General features: G+C 39.4%; 1 protein-coding gene across 4 annotated transcripts in view; it reads left to right on the plus strand.

Moving 5' to 3' along the window:
- The window catches only part of SLC25A17 (solute carrier family 25 member 17), a 52,684-nt gene extending 34,880 nt beyond the window's left edge, over positions 1-17,804 (plus strand). For 2 of the 4 annotated variants that reach the window (XM_024737486.1, XM_024737489.1), the window contains 7 exons: positions 1,198-1,314; positions 2,639-2,784; positions 2,873-2,968; positions 4,232-4,314; positions 8,709-10,600; positions 16,583-16,619; positions 17,336-17,804. In XM_024737486.1, the coding sequence (XP_024593254.1) occupies positions 1,198-1,314; positions 2,639-2,784; positions 2,873-2,968; positions 4,232-4,314; positions 8,709-8,856 (590 nt within the window). In that variant the 3' untranslated portion in view covers positions 8,857-10,600; positions 16,583-16,619; positions 17,336-17,804. Of the gene's footprint in view, positions 1-1,197; positions 1,315-2,638; positions 2,785-2,872; positions 2,969-4,231; positions 4,315-8,708; positions 10,601-16,582; positions 16,620-17,335 lie in introns of those variants that run through there. The other 2 variants (XM_024737488.1, XM_024737490.1) reach the window with 2 other exon arrangements.
- Positions 17,805-21,549: the final 3,745 nt, after the last annotated feature.

The following is a 21,549-nucleotide window of genomic DNA, read 5'->3' on the forward strand; positions in this document are numbered from 1 at the left end:
GGGCACGAACCCGTGTCCCCTGCATCGGCAGGCGGACTCTCAACCACTGCGCCACCAGGGAAGCCCAAAATATCTTACTTGTGCAACTGCATTCAGCTAATGAAAATTTAGAATTTGAATTTCCTGGTGTTTTCACCAAGCTTAGCCTTGGTGTTTTCTATATATAGTATGTTGTGAGATTCCTTAAATCAAAACATTCTTAATCCTGTTGTATTTAAATGGCTTTTAGTAAAAGAAGATTTCTCTTCCTTATAATTGTGCCTCTTGGTTCTTCAGAGTATGGCTAGAGCCAGATAGCTTGATATACCATTGTTTGCTGAGTTTGCTCATTAGTTTACTTGTTAAGTATTTATTTAACAAACATTTATAAAGTATATACTGTGTGTCAGGCACTTTGTTACAAGTCTGTCTGGTATTTTTCTCTAATCATTTCAGGACTGATGAGGAATATTTTAATAAGGTGGTATTAAATTGGGATCATGTGTTTTCAAAAAAGAAGCACCTGGCTCGTTGCATTGTTCCACTCTGAGGCCACCTTGGGCAGCCAAGATCCCCATCCTCAAACTTGTAAGGGTTAGGGTGCTTGTGAAACTGTTCCAGGTGTTTTTGTAATGGTTCATAACTACTGCTTGCTGCCTGCCTATCCTAATTCCCCAAGTGATGAAGAAGTCTTCTGTGAGCCTCCAGTCCCTGTTGAAGCACTTTCAAATGTCACACTTTCTCTCATTTATTGTACTAGATCCATACTCACTTAAAACCCTGTGAGCTACTTACATGAGACTTGTAAATTGTGTGTTTTATGTGATATGGTCATGGACTTATTTAGCATGTGATCAACAAGTCTTAAAGCTGTTTTTAAAAATTGTACTTAAAACTATATCAAAATTGCTACTTTGGTGGTTATATAAATTGACAAACAGATTGCCTCCTATTATACAAATGAGGAAACTCAGTACTCTCTTCATGTGGAGAAGTACTGCTGCCAGCCATTCTGCTATCAGCAAGGCTTCTGAATTGCTTCTAACAGTAGTGGCTTGTGTTGTACCCTGGCACAAAGGGACACCTTACCTTTGGTCTCCTAGTAGGTCAGTGGCAGACGTATAACTGAAACACTGGTGTGTAGCTTTAACATAAGACGGCAAAGCTTAAAAGGTTCCATTTTGCTTTCCCTTTGTCTCTCCCCCTTTCTTTTTAAAGGAGTGGTGAATGTGCTGCTAACAACTCCACTCTGGGTAGTAAACACCAGACTGAAGCTGCAAGGGGCAAAATTTAGGAATGAAGACATTGTACCAACCAACTACAATGGTATTATTGGTGAGTGTCTCTTGGGTGAGTTCCTTTGTAAAGATCTTCTTTTCTCTTTGTATCTGGAATTTATCACCATGATAATGCTACAACCTCAAATCTCAGTGCCCAACAGTAAGTATTTGTTTAGCTCATGTGTCTCTGGATTGACAGGGATTTGACTCATCTAGGCTGACTCCAGCCTAGGAGTCTCAGCTCCATGTGTCGCTCTTCCTTTTCGTGGGACCAACCTGAGCATATTCTTCTCTTGGTGATGGCAAAAGCACAAGAGGACATGCCCAATCATAACAAGCATATTTCAAGCCCCTGTTTGCATTTTGTCTGCTAACATCCTCTTGGCCAAAGCACAACCAATGGCCAAGCCCCAAGATAAGGGGTAGAGAAATATACCATGGAGTATATCCCATGGAGCATAGGTGGGAGGGAATGAATATTTCTGAAGAGCAATCTGCTACTTTTTTTCCCTAGTGTTTTCTTTAGATAAGGATACCAGATTAGCATCTGATATCCTTGAGCTTCTGCTTTTTAATAATATTACATTGCCAGCTTCTCCTTTCCCATGCTTCCATCTTTGTAATGAGAACAGGGGTTTTCTTATAAGACAATCCTATAAAATGGACTCCAGAGAACTACCTAATCTTTTTTTCATACATTTATTTATTTTGGCTGCATTGGGTCTTCGTTGCTGCGCACAGACTTTCTCTGGTTGTAGCAAATGGGGGCTACTCGTTGTTCTGGTGCGCAGGCTTCTCATTGTGGTGGCTTCTCTTGTTGCGGAGCAGGGCTTCAAGAGCTGTGGCACACAGGCTCAGTAGCTGTGGCTCGCGGGCTACTGAGCACAGGCTCAGTAGCTCAGTAGCTGTGGTGCACGGGCCTAGTTGCGCCGCAGCATGTGGGATCCTCCCGGACTAGGGCTCGAACCCATGTCCCCTGCGTTGGCAGGCAGCTTCCCAATCACTGTGCCACCAGGGAAGTCGCCTCTAATCTTTTTCTGTACTGACCTTTGTTGTGAAACACGTGGGCTATCAGTTCACAATTCTGTGTAGTACAGAGTTCCCAGTGGTGGTGATGATTACTTAGGAAAACTTGACATGCTAACCCCAGATTTGTCAGGAAAGGTTGCCTATGAGTGAAATTGGTCTCTCAATAACTTGGTGATGGTCAGTATCTGATGATTATTCAAAAGTAGTTAACTGATTAACTTGTCGTTGTGAGAAGGAAATCTTGATAGAATCAGTATGATAGAATACTGATAGAATGAGTATTGTGTTCTGGGTACATTGTCTTCTCTAGTTAGGGGATTGTCATCAAAGGTCCTTGATTTCTTGCTCAGATGCTTTTCACCAGATCATTCGCGATGAAGGAATCCTGGCTTTATGGAATGGCACATTTCCCTCCTTGCTGTTGGTCTTCAATCCTGCCATCCAATTCATGTTCTATGAAGGTTTAAAACGGCAGCTTTTAAAGAAACAAATGAAGGTAAGCCCTGATTCTGAAAGCAGCAGACAATCCCTGACACCTTCTTGCGGTTTAGATTGATGCAGTTTGTTCTTCCTTTGCTTTCCAGCTTTCTTCTGTGGACGTGTTCATCATTGGTGCAATAGCCAAAGCCATTGCCACCACGGTCACCTATCCTCTGCAGACAGTACAGTCAATTCTGAGGGTGAGCGCCAGGGTTCTCCCTGCATTTAGTCAAACAACATTCTAAAATACTTGGTTTCCCTGCTTGAAGCAATGTTATTTAATAAAGCAATAAAGTAGTCCGGAGCATTCCTCATGCATTTTTTCCATTATTTGATATTTTGCAGATTGAGGAAAGAACTATAAAGGAAGTGAACAGCATTCTATGATTTAGTGGAGAGGGGCAAGGTGGGGGTCTTCTCAGGTGGCATGATTGGAGATGGGCTCCTCTGAGGAGCCATATGTAAATTAAGACTTAAAGGAAGGTAAGGATCCAGCTGTGCAAAAAGCAGAAGAAAGAGCATTCCAGGTAGAGGGAACACGATGTACCGAGAGCTTGGTGAATCCTAGGAACTGAAAGGAGGCCATTGTGGCTGGAGGTGGCTCAGGAGGAGATTAGAAAAGGAGCAGGGAGCCTATAGGTAAGGACGAGATTTTATTCTCTCTGCAGTGGGAAACCTTTGCAAGGCTTTAGACTGGAGAGTAATGTGATCTGGTTTGCAATTCGAGAAGATTACTGTGACTGTTCAGTGGTGAATTGGTCAGAAGGCTAAGAGAAAAGGAGGTTGTCAGGATAGGAGGCTATTTCGGTCACACAGGTAAGTTGTGAGCGTGGCCTGGACTATGGTGGTAGCAGTGGGGAGGAGAGATTCAAGGTCTGTTTGGGAGAAAAAATTCAAAGGACTTACTGATGGGTAAAATGAAGGTGGAAGTGAAAGTATTTCAGTTCAAAAAGATTATTCCCTTCTGTTAAAAGTATTTTTACTAATGTACTATTTTAAAATTGGTACTTAATATAAAGAAATTCAGTAGCAGTCAAATGAATGTATTTTGACACTTTTATAATAGAAACATATAATGTGAAGAGCTCAAATTGCAGAGATTCTAATTAATTAGTGTTTATCATAACTTCTTAAAGGATTGGAAGCCATACCATCAATATCTAAATCTTCATCGTGGGCATGGCTTTTTCTTTTGAGGTAGAATTTTCCCCATGACTCTTTGTAAAATAAAAATTCTCATGCTTGCTTCATTGAAAAAATATTTCTCATTTTCACTTACTTCATTGAAATAAGAGGATTAATTAAATCTAAATACTGATGGATATTTTTATTACCATATGCTGTAACATGTTACTCCAACATAATTTCCTCTGCAAGCGGAAACTGAGATAAAGAAAGCTGAAATTGAGATAAAGAAAGCGGTAGCAAGCAGTAATTATTTACCTTTTTTTCTTCTTCCCCAGTTTGGACATCACAGACTGAACCCAGAAAACAGAACACTGGGGAGTCTTCGGAACATTCTCTATCTTCTTCACCAACGAGTAAGGTGAGCTTTGTAGATAGTTCACGTTCTGTCCTCTTTTTTTTTTTTAATTTATTTTATTTATTTATTTTTGTCTGCGTTGGGTCTTCTTTGCTGCGTGCGGGCTTTCTCTAGTTGTGAGCAGGGGCTACTCTTGGTTACGGTGCACAGGCTTCTCATTGCGGTGGCTTCTCTCGTTGCGGAGCACGGGCTCTAGGCGTGTGGGCTTCAGTAGTTGTGGCATGCGGGCTCAGTAATTGTGGCTCACGGGCTCTAGAGCGCAGGCTCAGTAGTTGTGGAGCACAAGCTTAGTTGCTCCGCGGCATGTGGGATCTTCCCGGACCAGGGCTCAAACCCGTGTCCCCTGCACCAGCAGGCGGATTCTTAACCACTGCACCACCAGGGAAGCCCTCTGTCCTCTCTTTTAACAGAACTCTCTGCCAAGAAGTGGTTGGATTTGCTTACCTTGCACTTCTGCCTTGGCAGTGGCAGCCTAGAAACCTCTCCCTTGCCTGCTGTGCTCAGACATTTCTGACTTTAGGGGCTAAGTGAGATATGACAGCATTTTGGGAAATTATGGAAGAGTTTAGGTCCTTATTCTTTGTTAGTTACAAAGATTCAGTACTCCTTTAGAGAGGGAATCCTCCTATGAAATCCTGCCATTTGCGACAACATGGATGGACCTTGAAGGTATTATGAAGTAAGTCAGGCAGAGAAAGACAAACATGTGATTTCACTCATATGTGGAATCTAAAAACAAACAAACAAACTCATTGATGCACAGAACAGACTAGCGGTTACCAGAGAGGAAGAGGATTCAAGGGTGGACAAAATGGTTGAAAGGAGTCAGCTGTACAGTAATGGTTGGTTACTGGACTTGTGTTGGTGATCACTGTGTAGTGTATACAGATGTCAAATTATAATGCTGTATACCTGAAACATATAATTTTAAAAAAGAGAGAGAGCCCTGCTATAATCTAATATAGAAACCACTCTGCTGAGTAGTCCTCCATCGATGACATATCCTATGACCTCTCATAAATAGAAATAAGCAGCTATTAGAGAGCAGCAGTCATAGCGGGAAAGGGAGGGAAGAGTAGGAAGAGTTACAACAATTATCATCATAACGATGACAACAGTGATAATGGTGATGAGACAAGCTAACACTGTTGAGTGTTTGCTATGTGGCAGACACTAAGCCAGACGCTTTACCTGGGTAATCGCACTTAATCCTAACAACAGCCCTATGAGGCAGGTACTGTCGTCATTTCCCCGTTTCGTTTAAAGAAACTGACCCCTAGGGAAGTCAAATAGATCAGCACCGTTGAAGCAAAAGCTGCTGTAACTTTATTACTGTTTCTAGATGTAAGATATTTTAAAATAAACTTATTATAAAGATAGAATATACTTGGGATAAAAAATAAAATCAAAGATAAAGAATTGGTATAAAGTAAAAAATAAATGCTGACCATACCAAGTGTTGGCAAGAATGTGAAGCGACCAGAACTTTCCTATGCTGGTGGGAATTTAGAATGGCACAACCACTTTGGAACACAATTTGGCATTTTCTTATAAAGCTAAACATACACCTACCATAGACCCAGCCATTCCCCTTCAAGGTATTTACCCAAGACAAACGAAATGCGTCTATACAAAGACCTGCGCATAAATGTTAATAACGGCTTTATTTGTAAGAGTCAAAAACTGGAAACACCCCAAATGTCCATCATCAGATGAGTAGATACAAGTTGTGGTATACTTATACAGTGGAATACTATTCAGAAAGGAAAAAGAAATAATTACTGATACATGCAAAAATGTGGATGGATCTCAAAATAATTTTTCTGAGTAAAAGAGGTCAGTATGAAAACGATTTTATACTGTATGATTCCACTTATATAAAACTTAGAAAATGCAAGTAATCTACAGTGACAGAAAACATATTAGTGGTTGCTTAGGGCCAGAGTAGGTGGAAGGAGAGTGATTGCAAAGGGACGTGAGGATACTTTTCCAGGTCATGGATATGTTCACTACCTTGAATGTGGTGATTGTTTCATGGGTGTACCCATCAGTCAAAACTCATCAAATTGAAGTCATTTAAACTTCAATAAAGCTATAAATACATGCACACCTACTGTGTTTTCTCTCCTGTCTCTTTACCAAGAGCTAGTCACTGTTAACAAAAAGTGCATGTATTTCCAGAATACTGTATAAAACATATATTTTGGGTATTCATTTTTATACAAATGGAATCATATGGTAATACTGTTTTGTACCTTGCCTTTTTGTAAAAACGTTACAAACAATCCTTCACATCAATATCTGTACATTTATCTAGTTTTTTTAAATGACTGCATTTTTTGTTATATAATATGCCATAATTTATTGACCAATACACTTATGATAAATATTTAGTTTGTTTCCAGGTTTTTGCCTTTACAAACATTGACAAATGAATAGTCCATAAATTTAGCTTTGTATACCTCAGTTATTATAATTGTAGAGAAAATTCCTTGAAGTGGAATTACTTAAGAAGTTTAAACATACAAAATTTTGATAGGTATTGCCATGTTACCCAAAAAGATGATACCCATTTCCATTTCTGCCAGCATTGTGAGAGTTAAGAAAGATGTAGTTAAGAAAATTAAGAAGGTAGTGTCAACAGGAAATCTTTATATAGTTTTGAAATCCAGTGTGTTTTTACATCTTTCATCTTGCTTGGTTCTCACTCAGCCTTGTGCGTGTGGAAGGGTGACTATATTCCCATTTTTGCAGATCAGGAAGCAGGTTTAGAGAAAATGACTTGCCCAACACCAGACAGATGCAGGCAGAGCCAGATGTTCAAACTCATACGCTCAGTAAGCACTCAGGGACCATTGAATGAGTGTTCATCCACTAGAACGTTCTACAATGATGGAAATACCTGTTCTGTCCAGTAGGGTTGCCACCAACCACGTGTGTCTGTTAAGCACTTGAAATACTGCCAGTACAATTGAGAAACTGAATTTTAAATTTTATTTAAATTTAAATGACCACGTGTGGCTAGTAGCTACCATATCGGACAGTGCAGTATACCATGCCAGGTCTCTCCAAACTTTTGATTGATTAAGAACACCTGAAGTGCTTATTAAAATACAGATTCATGCCGCCCCTCTGGAGTGGGGCCTGGCAATCTTCATTTCTAAACAGACCCTGGTGATTCTAATGTGAGTGGATGTGAAGAAAATCGATCCTTTACTACTGACACAGAGCACTTCACTTCTGGCACCTCCAGTCACCAGACGTTGCGTGGGGGGTTCCCCGCGCCAGGCAGTTCTGTGTGATACCAGCCGGGCATCCCGTGATTTAACTCCGTTCTGATGCTGCGTACCCGGGGATAGCATTAGATCCCACAGGTTAAGGAAGGGCTCAGTCCTAGTGGTGTCCAGGCTGGCTTCATCATCCTCATCACCTGGGAGCTTGTTAGAAATGCAAATTCTTGAGTCCCATCCCAGACTTAATGAATAGGAAACTGTGGAGGGGACCCAGCAATCTGTGGTTCACCAAGCTTTTCCAGTGATTTTGATGTATGCTAGATGTGAGAACCACTTGGTTAGAAGATCAAATGTGGACTTCCCTGGTGGCTCAGTGGTTAAGAATCCGCCTGCCAATGCAGGGGACACGGGTCTGAGCCCTGGTCCGGGAAGATTCCACGTGCTGCAGAGCAGCTAAGCCCAGGCACCACAACTGCTGAGCCTGCGCTCTAGAGCCCACAAGCCACAACTACTGAGCCCACGTGCCACAACTACTGAAGCCTGCGCGCCTAGAGCCCGTACTCCGCAACAAGAGAAGCCACCACAGTGAGAAGCCCGCGCACCGCAACGAAGAGTAGCCCCCACTTGCTGCAAAGAGAAAGCCCGTGCACAGCAATGAAGAACCAATGCAGCCAAAAATAAATTAATTAATTAATTAATTTTTTAAAAAAGAAGATCAAATGTATGGGAAGACTCAGAATTGGAGAGCTTTTCATTTCTGTCACTTTCTCTCGTTTTGTTGCGGCTACAATGATCTAAACCAGTTGGCAGCTTTGCCACCACTTAGGGACTGTTAGGTTGAAATAACTGAGTTGGGAGAGTGTTAAAGTCAAGATCTAAAAGTTCTTTGTTAGATCCCAGATTTTGGCATAAAAATGGTTTTAGGATTTTAGGATCTGTACCCTATCTGTGGGATACTGTCAGCATTCCACTAATTAATGGTGGCTGTGAGGAAATACTAAACTTTCATCAATCCCCAAATACGTTTAAAGATAAGTACTTAAACAACAGAAGTCCGTTATATCTAAAACTTCCATAGCTTCTTTTGATCCTAAGAATAAACCTTTGCAAAATAGTATTGTTTCTTTGAAAACCTTTTGTTTTTTCTCACCTCTTTCCTTTTAGGCGTTTTGGAATAATGGGACTCTACAAAGGCCTTGAAGCCAAACTGCTGCAGACAGCCCTCACTGCTGCTCTCATGTTCCTCGTTTATGAGAAACTGACGGCTGCTACCTTCACAGTCATGGGGCTGAAGAGCGCACTCAAGCGCTGAGGCACCTTCCACTGCCAGGCACTCAGAGATGCTCAAGACAGGGGATCCTTCTCTGTGAAGAGAAGCGGTTCCCCTTTTACTTGCTCCTTCCACTGAGAATTTTACCCTCATTGGCTTGGAATGCATCTAAGTTTACACATGGAGTATAGCCAGCTTGACCTGTTAACCAACTTAGTTTTATGATGGTTGGTTGAATTTTGTGGGGGAGGTTGGGCCAATGGTCATATGAAAAGAAAACATTATTGAAAACCTAAAAATGAAAGTTTATGGGGGTTTATTGGTTTTTTTGAGGGGAATGGACTCTTGCTCTCATGTATAATCTTTTCCAAGTAGAGTCTTTTTTTAAATTTGCCGGATGGTCCCTTTCCCTTGAACCCTCCCCCAGGTCCTAGGGCAAATTTGCTGCCATGTAATTTTCCTCATATACTTTTGTATGTCTTCATCTTGGTATTTTCTTCACTAAAAATGTTATGACTATGCCATAAGCATGACTTTATTTTTCTTGGCATTTTTTTCCTCCTGCTTAAGGAAAGGTATCTTCTTTAGTGTGTGAGCTATTTATTTTGTGGGGGAAATGAAAATTATTAATTCCAAATGATTCTCTTATAAACTATTTGTAAATATCACTTATTTAGTATTTGACATAATTTTAAAATATTTATTTTGAATCAACCTTTTCACTACAAAACTTGAGGTTTTATGTTCATCCATATAGGCTCCAATAAATTGTCGGCACAAAAGTCATTCTTAAAAGTTGCCCTTTATAGTATTACATTGAGTTTACAAGCAGCTGGTAAAAATCACAGAAGAGGGAGCAGATACCTTGTTTAGGCTCTGGAATATTATCTTCTTTTATAAACTCTTGGTAGAGACTGTATATTTTGAGAAGAAACTTGATTGAGGTTATTTCTATTTGGAAACATTCCTTAGAGTCCTGCTACTCAAAGAGTGGTGCCTCAAGCAATAGCATCGACATCACCTGGGAGCTTATTGGACATGCAGTCCCAGATCTTCTGAATCATATTCCGCATTTTATTAAGATATCTAGGCAATTTGTACTCACATCAAAGTTCAAGAGACCTTAGAGCTCTTGACCCTGCAGAAGATACAGTTGGTTTCAATTATGGAAGAAACCAAGACAAAGATTGTTCTCAAAGGAAAGATAGACTAATGTATTAGAGCAACCTCTGAAAAAACTGGGAGTCCTATGTCATCATTTACTTTCACTTCGTAGCACATGTTCAGGTTTGTAGGACTTTTGTTATGTGGCCAGCAATGAATTTAGACATCTCAAGGCATTCAAGAAGCAAACTCCCTTGACATTAGTAGAACAACAGCTTAGTTCTACTTAGTTTGACTTCGTTTTTGACTTAGTTTTTGTCCCTATAACACAATGACAGGTTTTTCATTTGTAAGTCTAATTCATTCAGAGTCAGAGAGAGTAATAATCAAGTCTAATTCATTCAGAGTCAGAGAGAGTAATAATCAAGTGTCTGTGGACTCCAGTATTTAAATTCAATTTTGAGAGTGGAAATTTCTTTCTCTTATTTCTCCTCTGGTCCCTGTGGTAATTTCAAAATATGTGATTATTAAACTATTAATAATTGAAAGATCATTGTGTTGTTCTAGAAAACAAGAACTAAGAGGAACTGATAATCTGGGAACTAGCCTGAGCACTTGCTTATTTAAGCTAGAGAACTGAAGACAGAACTGGCCTCATTACTACTTTTTATTTTATATTAAGGTATGTGTTGTGTTGGTGGCAAGGCTTGGGTGGGGAGCATGGGAGAAGAATGATCATAAAGGTACCATGTGTACTTTTGTTACTATTTTAATTTTGATGTTCACTTTGGAACTTGAATTTTGAGCTCAGGGTATCGTGTATTGTTGGTATGTTAAAATAATTTCCAAGTCAGGTTATATAGTTATATTAGATGTTTATGATGTGAGAATGTATTTGATGCTTCTTTCTTTTTTGATTTTATGAAGGAACAATTTCATAATGTGGTTTATATTCCCTTTGGAAGCTTACAGACTCACTGCATAGTTGAAACTAGGTAATGAGTCACCCGGTTTTGTAATCTTTGATTATTAATAAGTTACTTGAGAAAACTAAGGAGCTGAAGTCTATACTAAGGGAATGGAAAATTTTTTCTTTTTGATTCTTTATGAAGTTTCTTTAGAATGTGAGGATTAAGAACCTTAGGGATTATGTTAGTGTCACCTCAGTCAAAAACTTAATCTGTGTTTTTAAGTGGACACTAATATTTCCACCCTTGTCTATTTTACAATTAAGTTTGAAATGGGGAAATAGGATTTACCATAAGAACAAAAGCAGTGGGAGTTAGAATCTTGGGTTTTATTCCCAGCTCTGTCACTGACTAGCAAGTTACGTCATTTCCTTGTGCTTCAGCTTTTTGATAAGTGGAGATAATAATACTCACTACCCACTTCAGAGGATGTTTGAGAGCTAATGATGTCAGCTAATTCCCTTTATGATCGTGGGAGAGGGAAGATCTGAGTGAAACTTGTGACAAGCCTAGATTTATATAGCAATTTCCCTTCTTAAAGCTTGTACACTTTCTCATTTTATAACCCCAATATCTCTGTGAAATAGGTAAGGACGAGTAACGGTATCCCCGTTTAATTAACAAGGAAATTGAGACAGAACTATCAAATGACTTGCCTGGTTGGAGTCAGGACTAAAGTCGAGTTTCCTGCAGTCTAGTGTAATGATTACGAGGATAGGTTCTGGAATTAGACCTAGGTTCTACTCTGATCCTGCTCTTTACCGGCTGTGGGAACAAAGCAATTGCTGAACTGCTATAAAACTCAGTGTTCTCAACTGTGAAGTGGAGATCTTGATAAATCTACCTCATAGGGTGATTGTGAGGATTAAATGAGATCATATACATAAATTTCTTAGCACAGGGCTTGCCACGTGAGAAAAGCTAGATAAATGTTAGTGATGACTATTATGATATTATTATTGTTGAGGAGGGATATGACTGTTTGAATAGATGCAACCGTGGTTCAGTGGAAAGCACACTGGATTTTGAGCCAGATCTGTGTTCAGATTTTCATTCTATCACTTAAAAGCATTGTGGCCGCAGACAAGTCATTTCCTCACCTTTCTTAGTCTTTATGTGTTTATTTGTCTAGTAGAAATGATTACCGCACAAGACTGTTATATATATTTAAAAAAATTTTTCTTTAATCCTTCTTTAATCTTTAGAACAGGATGTATATATATATATATATATATAGGATGTAGATATACATATATGTGCATCTGGCATATATATATATATACATATATATATAGATGAGGATGTAGATATACATATATATATATATGCATCTGGCAGAGTACATGACATATAAATGTGCTTAGTAAATGCCGGGGTTTTCTATTCAGATGTAGTTAACATACAACATTTTATTAGTTTCAGATGTACAACATAGTGATTTGATGTACATATATATTGCAAAATGATCACCACAGTAAGTCTAGTAAACATCTATCACTAAAACATCCATCAGATAAATGCTGTTTGAACCAAGAGAACCTTCTAGGTTTTACTTTGGGGCAGTGTTTCCTCTTTCCACTTGTTTTAATTGTGAACATTTCTTTTCTGGGAGGCTTTTTTGTACCTCCTCAAAAGTGAAGCCAAATCCAATAAGTTAATGTTTTATCCAGTATTCAGATTAAGGCCCCCAAACATTTATCAGTTCATCAGTAAAATACGAACTGGTTCAGTAGCAGAAAGTCACTGGCTGAGCTAGCGTCTCATCTTGGCTCTCTGGAAAAGCTAAAGAATTGTGACTTCATGGGTCCAAATGCCACACATCTCTGGAGAGCCCTCCCTCTGGGCAGGTAAATTACTTACCTGACAGTGTTGACTGTCACCAGAATACCAAATATATATGAAGATTCACTTGCAGATATTTATATATGCAGTGAATGTAATTAATGTGACCCCCACAGGGTTTTTACCACTATAGAAATGAAAGGGCCTTGGGTTAGTGCTGATGTTTATGGGACATACTGGTAGCCCCTGACAACTATGTTCACTGGGACATAGACAAGAAAATAACTCACCCATGGGCTAGGTGAGAGAAGAAAAGAAAGAAAATTACTATGTAAAGACAGAGTGAAGGAGAGATTAGGAGATGGATAGAAGGTTCATGGGGAGGGAGGGGCAAGGCACCAGTGCCTAGCACAACACTCAAGGAGACATGCTCAAAAAATGTTCATAGACTGGGCAGTGAACTGCGGAACCCAGCCAATGAGGTCCAATCTGGGGAAAGGGAAGGAAAACTCGGTTTGGAACTAACCATGAAAATGGGTAATGGAACTTCCATGCATTAGTGCCTGGTAAATGCCAGGCACAATTAACTTACATACGTCTTGATATCTTTGTAACAACTCTAAATATATGAGGTTCATTCCCACTAACAGATAAACTAGTTAAGGCTTCAAGAGTAACTTATCTATGGTCACTCAACGATTGAGGGTCAGGATTTAAAATTTAGGCTGACTCCAGGACTTTCTACATTGCCACACTACATCCCTCAGATATCTTTAAAGTAAGACTTCTAAGCCAGGGTATGGTTCCCTTTTACAACCTAGAGGGGCATATGATTGAAGATATGTAATTCTTTCTGTAATGAACTGTCTGAACCCCAGTATGATGCTACAAGTCTCAAGGAAAGCCTGTGGCCTTTGTATCCAAGGGTGGCTCCATAAATCCGTGCTGTTTCTTGCTTCAGTGCCTGTGTTTATAGTTTCAGGAATCTCTTCCTACTATTCTTGGTGAACTGCCCATATCAGGCATCAGCTCTTCCTGGAAGCCTTTCTGGAACTTTGCTTCCTCCTACTCACCCACCTCCAAAGACTTTTGTACTTCTTTACTATTTTGTACATATGTCTATCATTGACCTACTCCATTGAGTTTTGAATCGCAGTATCTCTGTCTTCCCCTAGATACCAACTTCTTCCAGCGCAGGAAACGAGACTTTCAAGTAGAGTGTCACTCAGGGTAGGCACTCAGTTGTCACATGAGTGTTTTTGGCTAAAGATAGTGCCGACCCTTCTCCAATCAAGTGCATCTGTTAATTATGAGTTTACATATTTTAGAATCCTTGTCCTTTGGCATTTTCTCGGTCATTGATTATCAGTTTTTCATATTTCTTTTCCTTAATTAGTTCACACTTTTTTGAAGTATACTTTATTTTGCTAGTCATTTGGCTTTTTTAAGCTTTAAAGATCCATTATTTCTTTGATTTAATTGTAGTCACCAAAATTATCTAACTGTAGTGGTATCACTTATCTAATTCTTCCATGTGTACTTCATTCTTGTTTTGCTTTAGCTTCTGTAGAACCTATTGACAGAGTAGATGGCCAGCCAAGTAGGTGATTCCCCTATGTGGGTGTGGTATGTAGGACCTTATTAAATTGCAAATTCCTATTCTAGGAATAACATTCTATTCATTTATTCAAGAAATCGTTTTTGATTACCTCCCATATCCAAGCACTATGGCAGTTTGCTGGGATTACCCAGATGAATAACACTTAGTCTCTGCCCTTATGTAGCTCATTGTTCTACATGGGGGTCAGACAAAAAACAACTTGGAATTCTACCACTAATGAGTCCTCATAAGAAATGTAATGGAGGGAACTCCTTGGTAGTCCAGTGATTAGGACTGCGCTTTCATTGCCAAGGGCCTGGGTTCAATCCCTGGTTGGGGAACTAAAATCCCACAAGACACGCGGCATTGCAAAAAAAAAAAAAAAAAAGTAATGTAAATCTTCAGGAGTTGCTTTGGGAGCATGGAGTGGCTGGGCCCACCTCTGTCTTGGTCTGTGTAATCAGAAGGCAACAATTGAATTAAGAACACACCAAGTAGGACTTCCCTGGTGGTGCAGTGGTTAAGAATCTGCCTGCCAAAGCAGGGGACACAGGTTCGAGCCCTGGTCTGGGAAAATCCCACATGCCACGGAGCAACTAAGCCCGTGCGCCACGACTACTGAGCCTGTCTGTCACAATTACTGAAGCCCACATGCCTAGAGCCCATGCTTGGCAACAAGAGAAGCCACTGCAATGAGAAGCCCATGCACAGCAACGAAGAGTAGGCCCCGCTCACCACAACTAGAGAAAGCCCGCGCACAGCAACAAAGACCCAATGCAGCCATAAATAAATAAATTTATTTAAAAAAGAGCACACCAAGTAATGGGTAGAGGACCTTCTTTTTCTTTTTTTTTTTAATTTAATTTGGCTGCACGGGGTCTTTAGTTGTGCATACAAACTCTTAGTTGTAGCATGTGAGATCTAGTTCCCTGACCAGGGATTGAATACGGGCCCCCTACATTGGGAGCACAGAATCTTAGCCGTTGGACCACCAGGGAAGTTAGAGAACCTTCCTGACAGAGGAAATAAGTAGTTTTGCAAAGTAGAACGAGGATGATGCTTTATTATTTGTACATTGGTTTGAATTGGACACAGAAGCTTCCCAACCTAGATCTCTGAGTTGAACACATGTTGGAATGGTGGTGGCTACTGAGAACCTGCAACAAGGAAGAAGAGGCAATCAGGACCCTTATCCTGCTTAACAGTTTTATCTATGGTTAGATTTGGGTCTAAAGAAAGAAGATACATTCCCTGTAGTCCATGAATTTAAAAGCTAATTTTAAACATACTTTGAAAATTAGACATAACATGAATCATTTTGTTCCACCTCTATGAAGAAGGGCCAGCAAGAGTAGTTTAGGGTATCGTGCATTGCTGTGACTGTCAAGGTCTGGAGCTGCACTTTATCTGGATCAATATGGACACGTTTACTTAGAAAATAGTTCTGAGCCTAGTTGAGGATAAAACCCTAAGTACTTTATTGTGCATTTGTTCGTGTATTAAAAATTATAAAAGCAGTGAAGACTTAAGGGAAGGGGAATTTTAAAATTGAGAAAGTCCTTTCTATTTCTCTTTTAATTTACAACTGGTTTATAGATGTGGCATTTACAGATTTTTTTCTTAATGCGCTCATTCTCACTTTATTCTCTCTATTGTAAGAATTACTTTAATTACTTTTATACTGTATAGATGGGGAAATGGAGACGCAGATCTGGCTCAGGTCACATAGCAAAGGATTGGGAGTCAAAAACGTGAATTCAGACCTCCTGATATTCTATCCAATAATCTTTCACTGTCTTGTACTGCTTGGAAGTATCTCTGTTTTCATTTTGGTTTAAAGTTTTTCTTTTAGCTGTTTTAGGTTTTTTTTAACAACAATAATATACAGTCATTAAAAATTTTTCAGAAAATACAGAAAAGAAGAATGAAGAGAGTAAGGATATATTCCTGTATATATATGTTTATATATCTTCCTATATTCTTACTGCCTAGAAATCACTGCTAATATTTAACTATATCTATCTTCAGACTTGTTTAAATATATACATTCACACATATATTTATAGATAGGGTTTTTTAAATGAGATCAAACTATGCCTAATTTTGTAACTTTTTCATCTCAAATATAATTTGCTGTCAGTAAATATCTATGTCATAATTTGTTACATAGAATTTAATTGTATGAATGTATCATTATTTAGTTAGACTCCTACTGATGGACTTCTAGGTGGTTTCCAATTTTTTGCTATTATAAATAATGTGATAAAATCCCTAATATATGATTCCTTTTATATTTTCTGATTACTTCTTTAAGAAAAATTTCCAGGAATATCCAGTTACCAGGTCAAAAGGTATGCCTCCTGTGAATTATGTTATTAAATTAAAACTTCATCCTATCTATTCCTTTATGTTCCTTGTCACTTTGGAAACACTTTCTTTCTCTCCTCACCTCTACTTTGGCAAGCTGCAGGAGAATTCCATTCTGAGTGTGAAAGGGAAGAAGAGTTGTGTGCCAGGGGCTGAGCTTTACATGCTTTTTCATTTTATTCTCATAACAGTCCTATGAAATTCACAGTTAAATGAGATATATCAAAAGTAATCATAATAGGAGTTTAGATTTGCTGAAAATTAGATTTCTTCCAGCAGATGGCTTGGATCATTGAATATCACATGCTAAAACATAATAATTTATTGAGCACCTACCATGCGCCAGTTGCCATACTAGATGCTTTACATAAATTATCTTATTTAATCCTTCTACAAAGGTTCTAAAGCCTGTGTACTTTCCACAGTTCTCCCCTTTGAACCTTGGTTCCAAGTCTGTACCCTTGCTCCTGTGCCTTTGTTAGATGGCAAATTCTAGAGGGCAGGGACTTGCTATTAATCATTTTCTGAATCACCGTGAACATGAGGTCACACTGGGCAAGTGCCTCTGTAAAAATGCTTTATGATTATGATCGTTATGAAAAGCAAAGAAGACTTTTACAATTTATCTTTGTTGACTTTTTAATTTATAAGTAAGCTATTTGATAGAAAATGGCTGTTGTTTTGTTTTTGTTTTATGCAGCTGCAGATATGGCGAAACCTTTAGGCCACCAGAGGGCATTGCAGTCAGCCTCCTTTATCATCACTATAAATCACTGCTGTCAGAGATGCCTAGTGAAAATTGTTCCCAGTTTAACCAAAAAGAGAAGCATTCTTAGACTCGATGAGCAGTCTGCATAGGACCTGTGGCTTGAACTTGGTGGAGCGCTACCTTGAAGCACCCTTTTTATCTATAAAAGCGAAGAATGGAGTAGGTAGTATTTTGCTGAAATTATATTCTTTTACTTTTTCCTTTCCCCAAGCCTATGCCTAAACTTTTAATTTGTCATCCACAATTTATAATCTTCTCTTGGCCAGATATTAAAGCTGGCAGCTCTCAATCTCTATAGAAACTGAAGGCAGAGAAACAATGGACAGAGCCTTTGCCCAGTAGCATCCACCTCTTTACTGGTCTTTACTGGCACTAATAAAAACTTGGAAAATTAACTGATCTGCAGTTGAGTGACTCCCTCGTTTCTGTTCACCATCTGATAGAAGTGCCAATAGGCAGAAAAATGACTAAAAGGCAGAGCAGGAAAGAAAAGACGTAAAAGGCATTTTGATAACCCGTGAATTTGAAAATCAATTTAAATCTTTACTAGACAAGTATTTTTTAAAATGTAAACAGGTAGGGACTTCCCTGGCGGTCCAGTGGTTGAGAATTTGCCTTCCAATGCAGGGGATGCGGGTTGGATCCCTGGTCTGGGAACTAGGATCCCATGTGCCTCGGGGCCAAAAAAACCAAAACATAAAAAAACGGAAGCAGTGTTGTAACAAACTCAATAAAGACTTTAGAAATGGTCCACAGAAAAAGATCTTTTAAAGAAAATGTAAACAAGTAAATCTTACCACATAATTTGAAATAAATTTTCTAAGTATTGAGGCTTCTAAGTTGCAGCCAACTAGAGCTCTCATTGATCTGTGCCACAGGAGCGTTTAAGATACTAATTTATCTCACAGATATTTTTGAGTACCTTCATACTGGGCACTTGATAAGCACTGGCATACAGATATGAATAATAATCTTAATGTCGCTTTATAGTTTAGAAAACAATCTGGCATCTACTGTCTTACTTGGTACTCGCTTCATACCGCTGAGATGAATTGGGCAGATGATAGCTCTCCATTTTACAGGTGGGGAGATGGGTTCAAATGGTGAAATGACTTGTTCACGGTTACACAAAGAGTGACAGAGTAGGACTCAAACACAGGTCTTCTGACCCAAGTCCCATCCTTTCCCACAACACCATGCTGTCTTCCTAGAAGAACTGAGCCTATTACTCTCAAAGGAGGACTTGAGGGATATACTATGCCAGAGGACCCAGGGTTTGAAGTAGATACATTATAGCCACTTGGTTTTGATTGTTAGCTTAATAAGCAACTTAGCATGTAAGTTCAAAAGCTTACCAGTACTATTTCTGTTTTTTCCAAAAATGGAAGGTAGATTCAGTATGCAGGCAATGAAAAAAAAAAAAACAAAAAACTGGAATCTTTTTTCCTACTTGGTTGACATATTTACTAAGAATTTAACTTTTTCAAGTCTCTGAGTCCCTGCATCTTTCCCTCAGGTATGATTTGTGCAGTAATGCCCATGTTAAAAACAACAGGACCATCATTTGTGTGTCAAGCTTGGGTAAGAATGTCTCTAACACAAAGTTCACTGTGTGCTTTTTATGTCTTTGGTAGTTTTGGAACATAATACACTGGCTAGAGCTCTTATCAAGTAACCTCTGCATTAAGCTGTATTTCTCTGTTTACTTCCCTACCTCCCTGGATAGATTAAAGGCCCATACTTCTCATCACCATTACTGTGTCCCAGGCATTATTATGAGTACTCTATAAATATTTGTCCAATGAGTATATATATTGAGGGAGGTGGGGTATAGTGTTGAATTTAGGTTTGTCTAAGCCAGAGTACCTAGAGTTGCAATCCCCGGGATAGTATGTATTTTGACAAAAAGTAAGACGTGGCTTCCCCAAGATTTAGCATCTTGGTAATTTCCCCACATTAAATACAACATGATACCTGTATTCCTTAGTCTGAAGTGAATAAAGTGTGCGATGTGTCCAGGCAGAAGGGAGCTGAGAAGCAAATGCACAAGCTTAGCACTATGTAAGCAGAAAGAATACTACGTAATTAAAACGAGAATGCTGGCATCATCCTTCTCACATGTTTTTCATCTGTGTTCCTGGTCCTAGAGTGCAGTTTTCATTTTTGTGTCTCCAGTACCTAACAGGAGACTTAATAATGGTGCTTAATAAGTATTGTTGCCTTGTACCAAAGGTACTCTGCTAATCAAGAAGTCAACAAAGAAGTTTTGAGCATATGCCACGTGCCAGCCACTTTGCTAAACAATAGGGATACACTGTGAGCAGAATAGATGAGGTCCCTGCTCTTGTGGGACTTGGGTTGGGACGGAAGGAGATAGCAAGGAGCATACAAACCAGTAAGGGGATTTTAGGTACAGATAAGTGCTGTAAACAGTATAACGTAGGGAGCAGGTAGAGCTAACATGCTCTAAAGATATTTTAGTTACCAGCCTCCGTGTGAGAGAGAGTATTCAAGCAATGTGTACAAGCGCTGATATGAGGAAGGCGGTAGAATACCAGAGCAGGAGAACACCAAGCCATGCAGAGATAGAAAAGGGCTCGAATGCAGTATAAAGTTGCCAACTAAGGGAATTTATATTAAATGTATATGTATATATTATTATGATGATTGAGACGTTTCCCTCAGCTTCGGGTCTTCGTATTAGACTATGTGGCAGGTGATATGAGACCAGCCTTTCTTCCGCCCAAACTTCATAAATTCTATTTCTAAAGTTGATTCACCATCCTCATAAACAGTATCTTCTTTATCTGAGGTGCCAATTGGGCTTTACGTGTGCTATACTAAGTTCCAAAATACTGTTTCCACGCAGAATGGCCTCCCTGAGCATTCTAGGTCCAGCAGGTAGTGGCTGCAGATTGCCATGATTCTACTTCCACTCATGGACTTGGTGCTCTTTCCCCCACCTACCAAATTCCACCACCAAATTCCCCCCAATCAGGACTTGGTTCAGAACTGAATTTAGGCATGACCAACTAAAATCTGGAGTAAGTTAAGCAGTCACTTTTCTATTATCTTTTTTCTTCTTCTTTTTTTGGCCACACCATGCAGCATGTGGGATCTTAGTTCCCCGACCAGCAATCGAGCCTGTGCCCCCTGCATTGGAAGCACGGAGTCTTAACCACTGGATTGCCAGGGAAGTCCCTTTCTTTCTATTTTTATTTATGAGCTCATCCTTAGTGGTGATGCTGAATTTTTTTTTAAACAGTTTTTTTGAGGTATAATTCACATGCCATATAATTCACCCATTTCAAGTGTACAATTCAATAGTTGTTAGTAAGTTACAGATGTGTGGAACCATCACCACAGTCAACTTTAGAACATTTCCATCACTTCAGAAAGAAAGCCCATACCCTTTAGGCATCCCTCCCTCATCTCCCAATTCCCTCCCCCGCTATCGGTAAACAGCCACTAACCTACATTCTGTCTCTTTGGAGTCCTCTGTTCTAGACTTTTATATGAATGGAATCATACAATATGTGGACTTTCGTGACTGGCTTCTTTCAATTAGTATGTTTCTAATGTTCATAGAAGTTGTAGCGGGCATTAGTACTTCGTTACTTTTTATGACTATGTAACATTTCATGAATATACAACATTATTTTATCCATTCATCTGTTGATGGGCATTCGGCTTGTTTCTACCCTTTGCCTATTATGCATAATGCTGCTATGAACATTCATGTACAAGTTTTTGTCTGGACATGTGTTTTCATTTCTTTTGGGTACAACACATTCTCTTTGGTACATTCCTAGAAGTGGAATTGCTTGGTCAGGTGGTTACTCTATGTTTAATCATTTGAAGAACCACCAGATTGTTTTCCAAAGTGGCTGCCCCATTTTACATTCCCCCCAGCAATGTATGAAAGTTCCAGGACTTCCCTGGTGATCCAATGGTTAAGAATCCGCCTGCCAATGCAGGGGTCACGGTTCAGTCCCTGGTCCAGGAAGATCCCACATGCCGTGGGGCAACTAAGCCCCTGTGCCACAACGACTGAGCCTGCGCTCTAGAGCCTGCGAGTCACAACTACTGAGCCTGCGTGATAGCGTCTTTGGGGGCTAATCCTCTAGAACCACAATAGACTTTTT

This window comes from Neophocaena asiaeorientalis, unplaced genomic scaffold, assembly GCF_003031525.2.
Source record: "Neophocaena asiaeorientalis asiaeorientalis breed wild unplaced genomic scaffold, Neophocaena_asiaeorientalis_V1.1 scaffold242, whole genome shotgun sequence".
Lineage (NCBI taxonomy): Eukaryota > Metazoa > Chordata > Mammalia > Artiodactyla > Phocoenidae > Neophocaena > Neophocaena asiaeorientalis.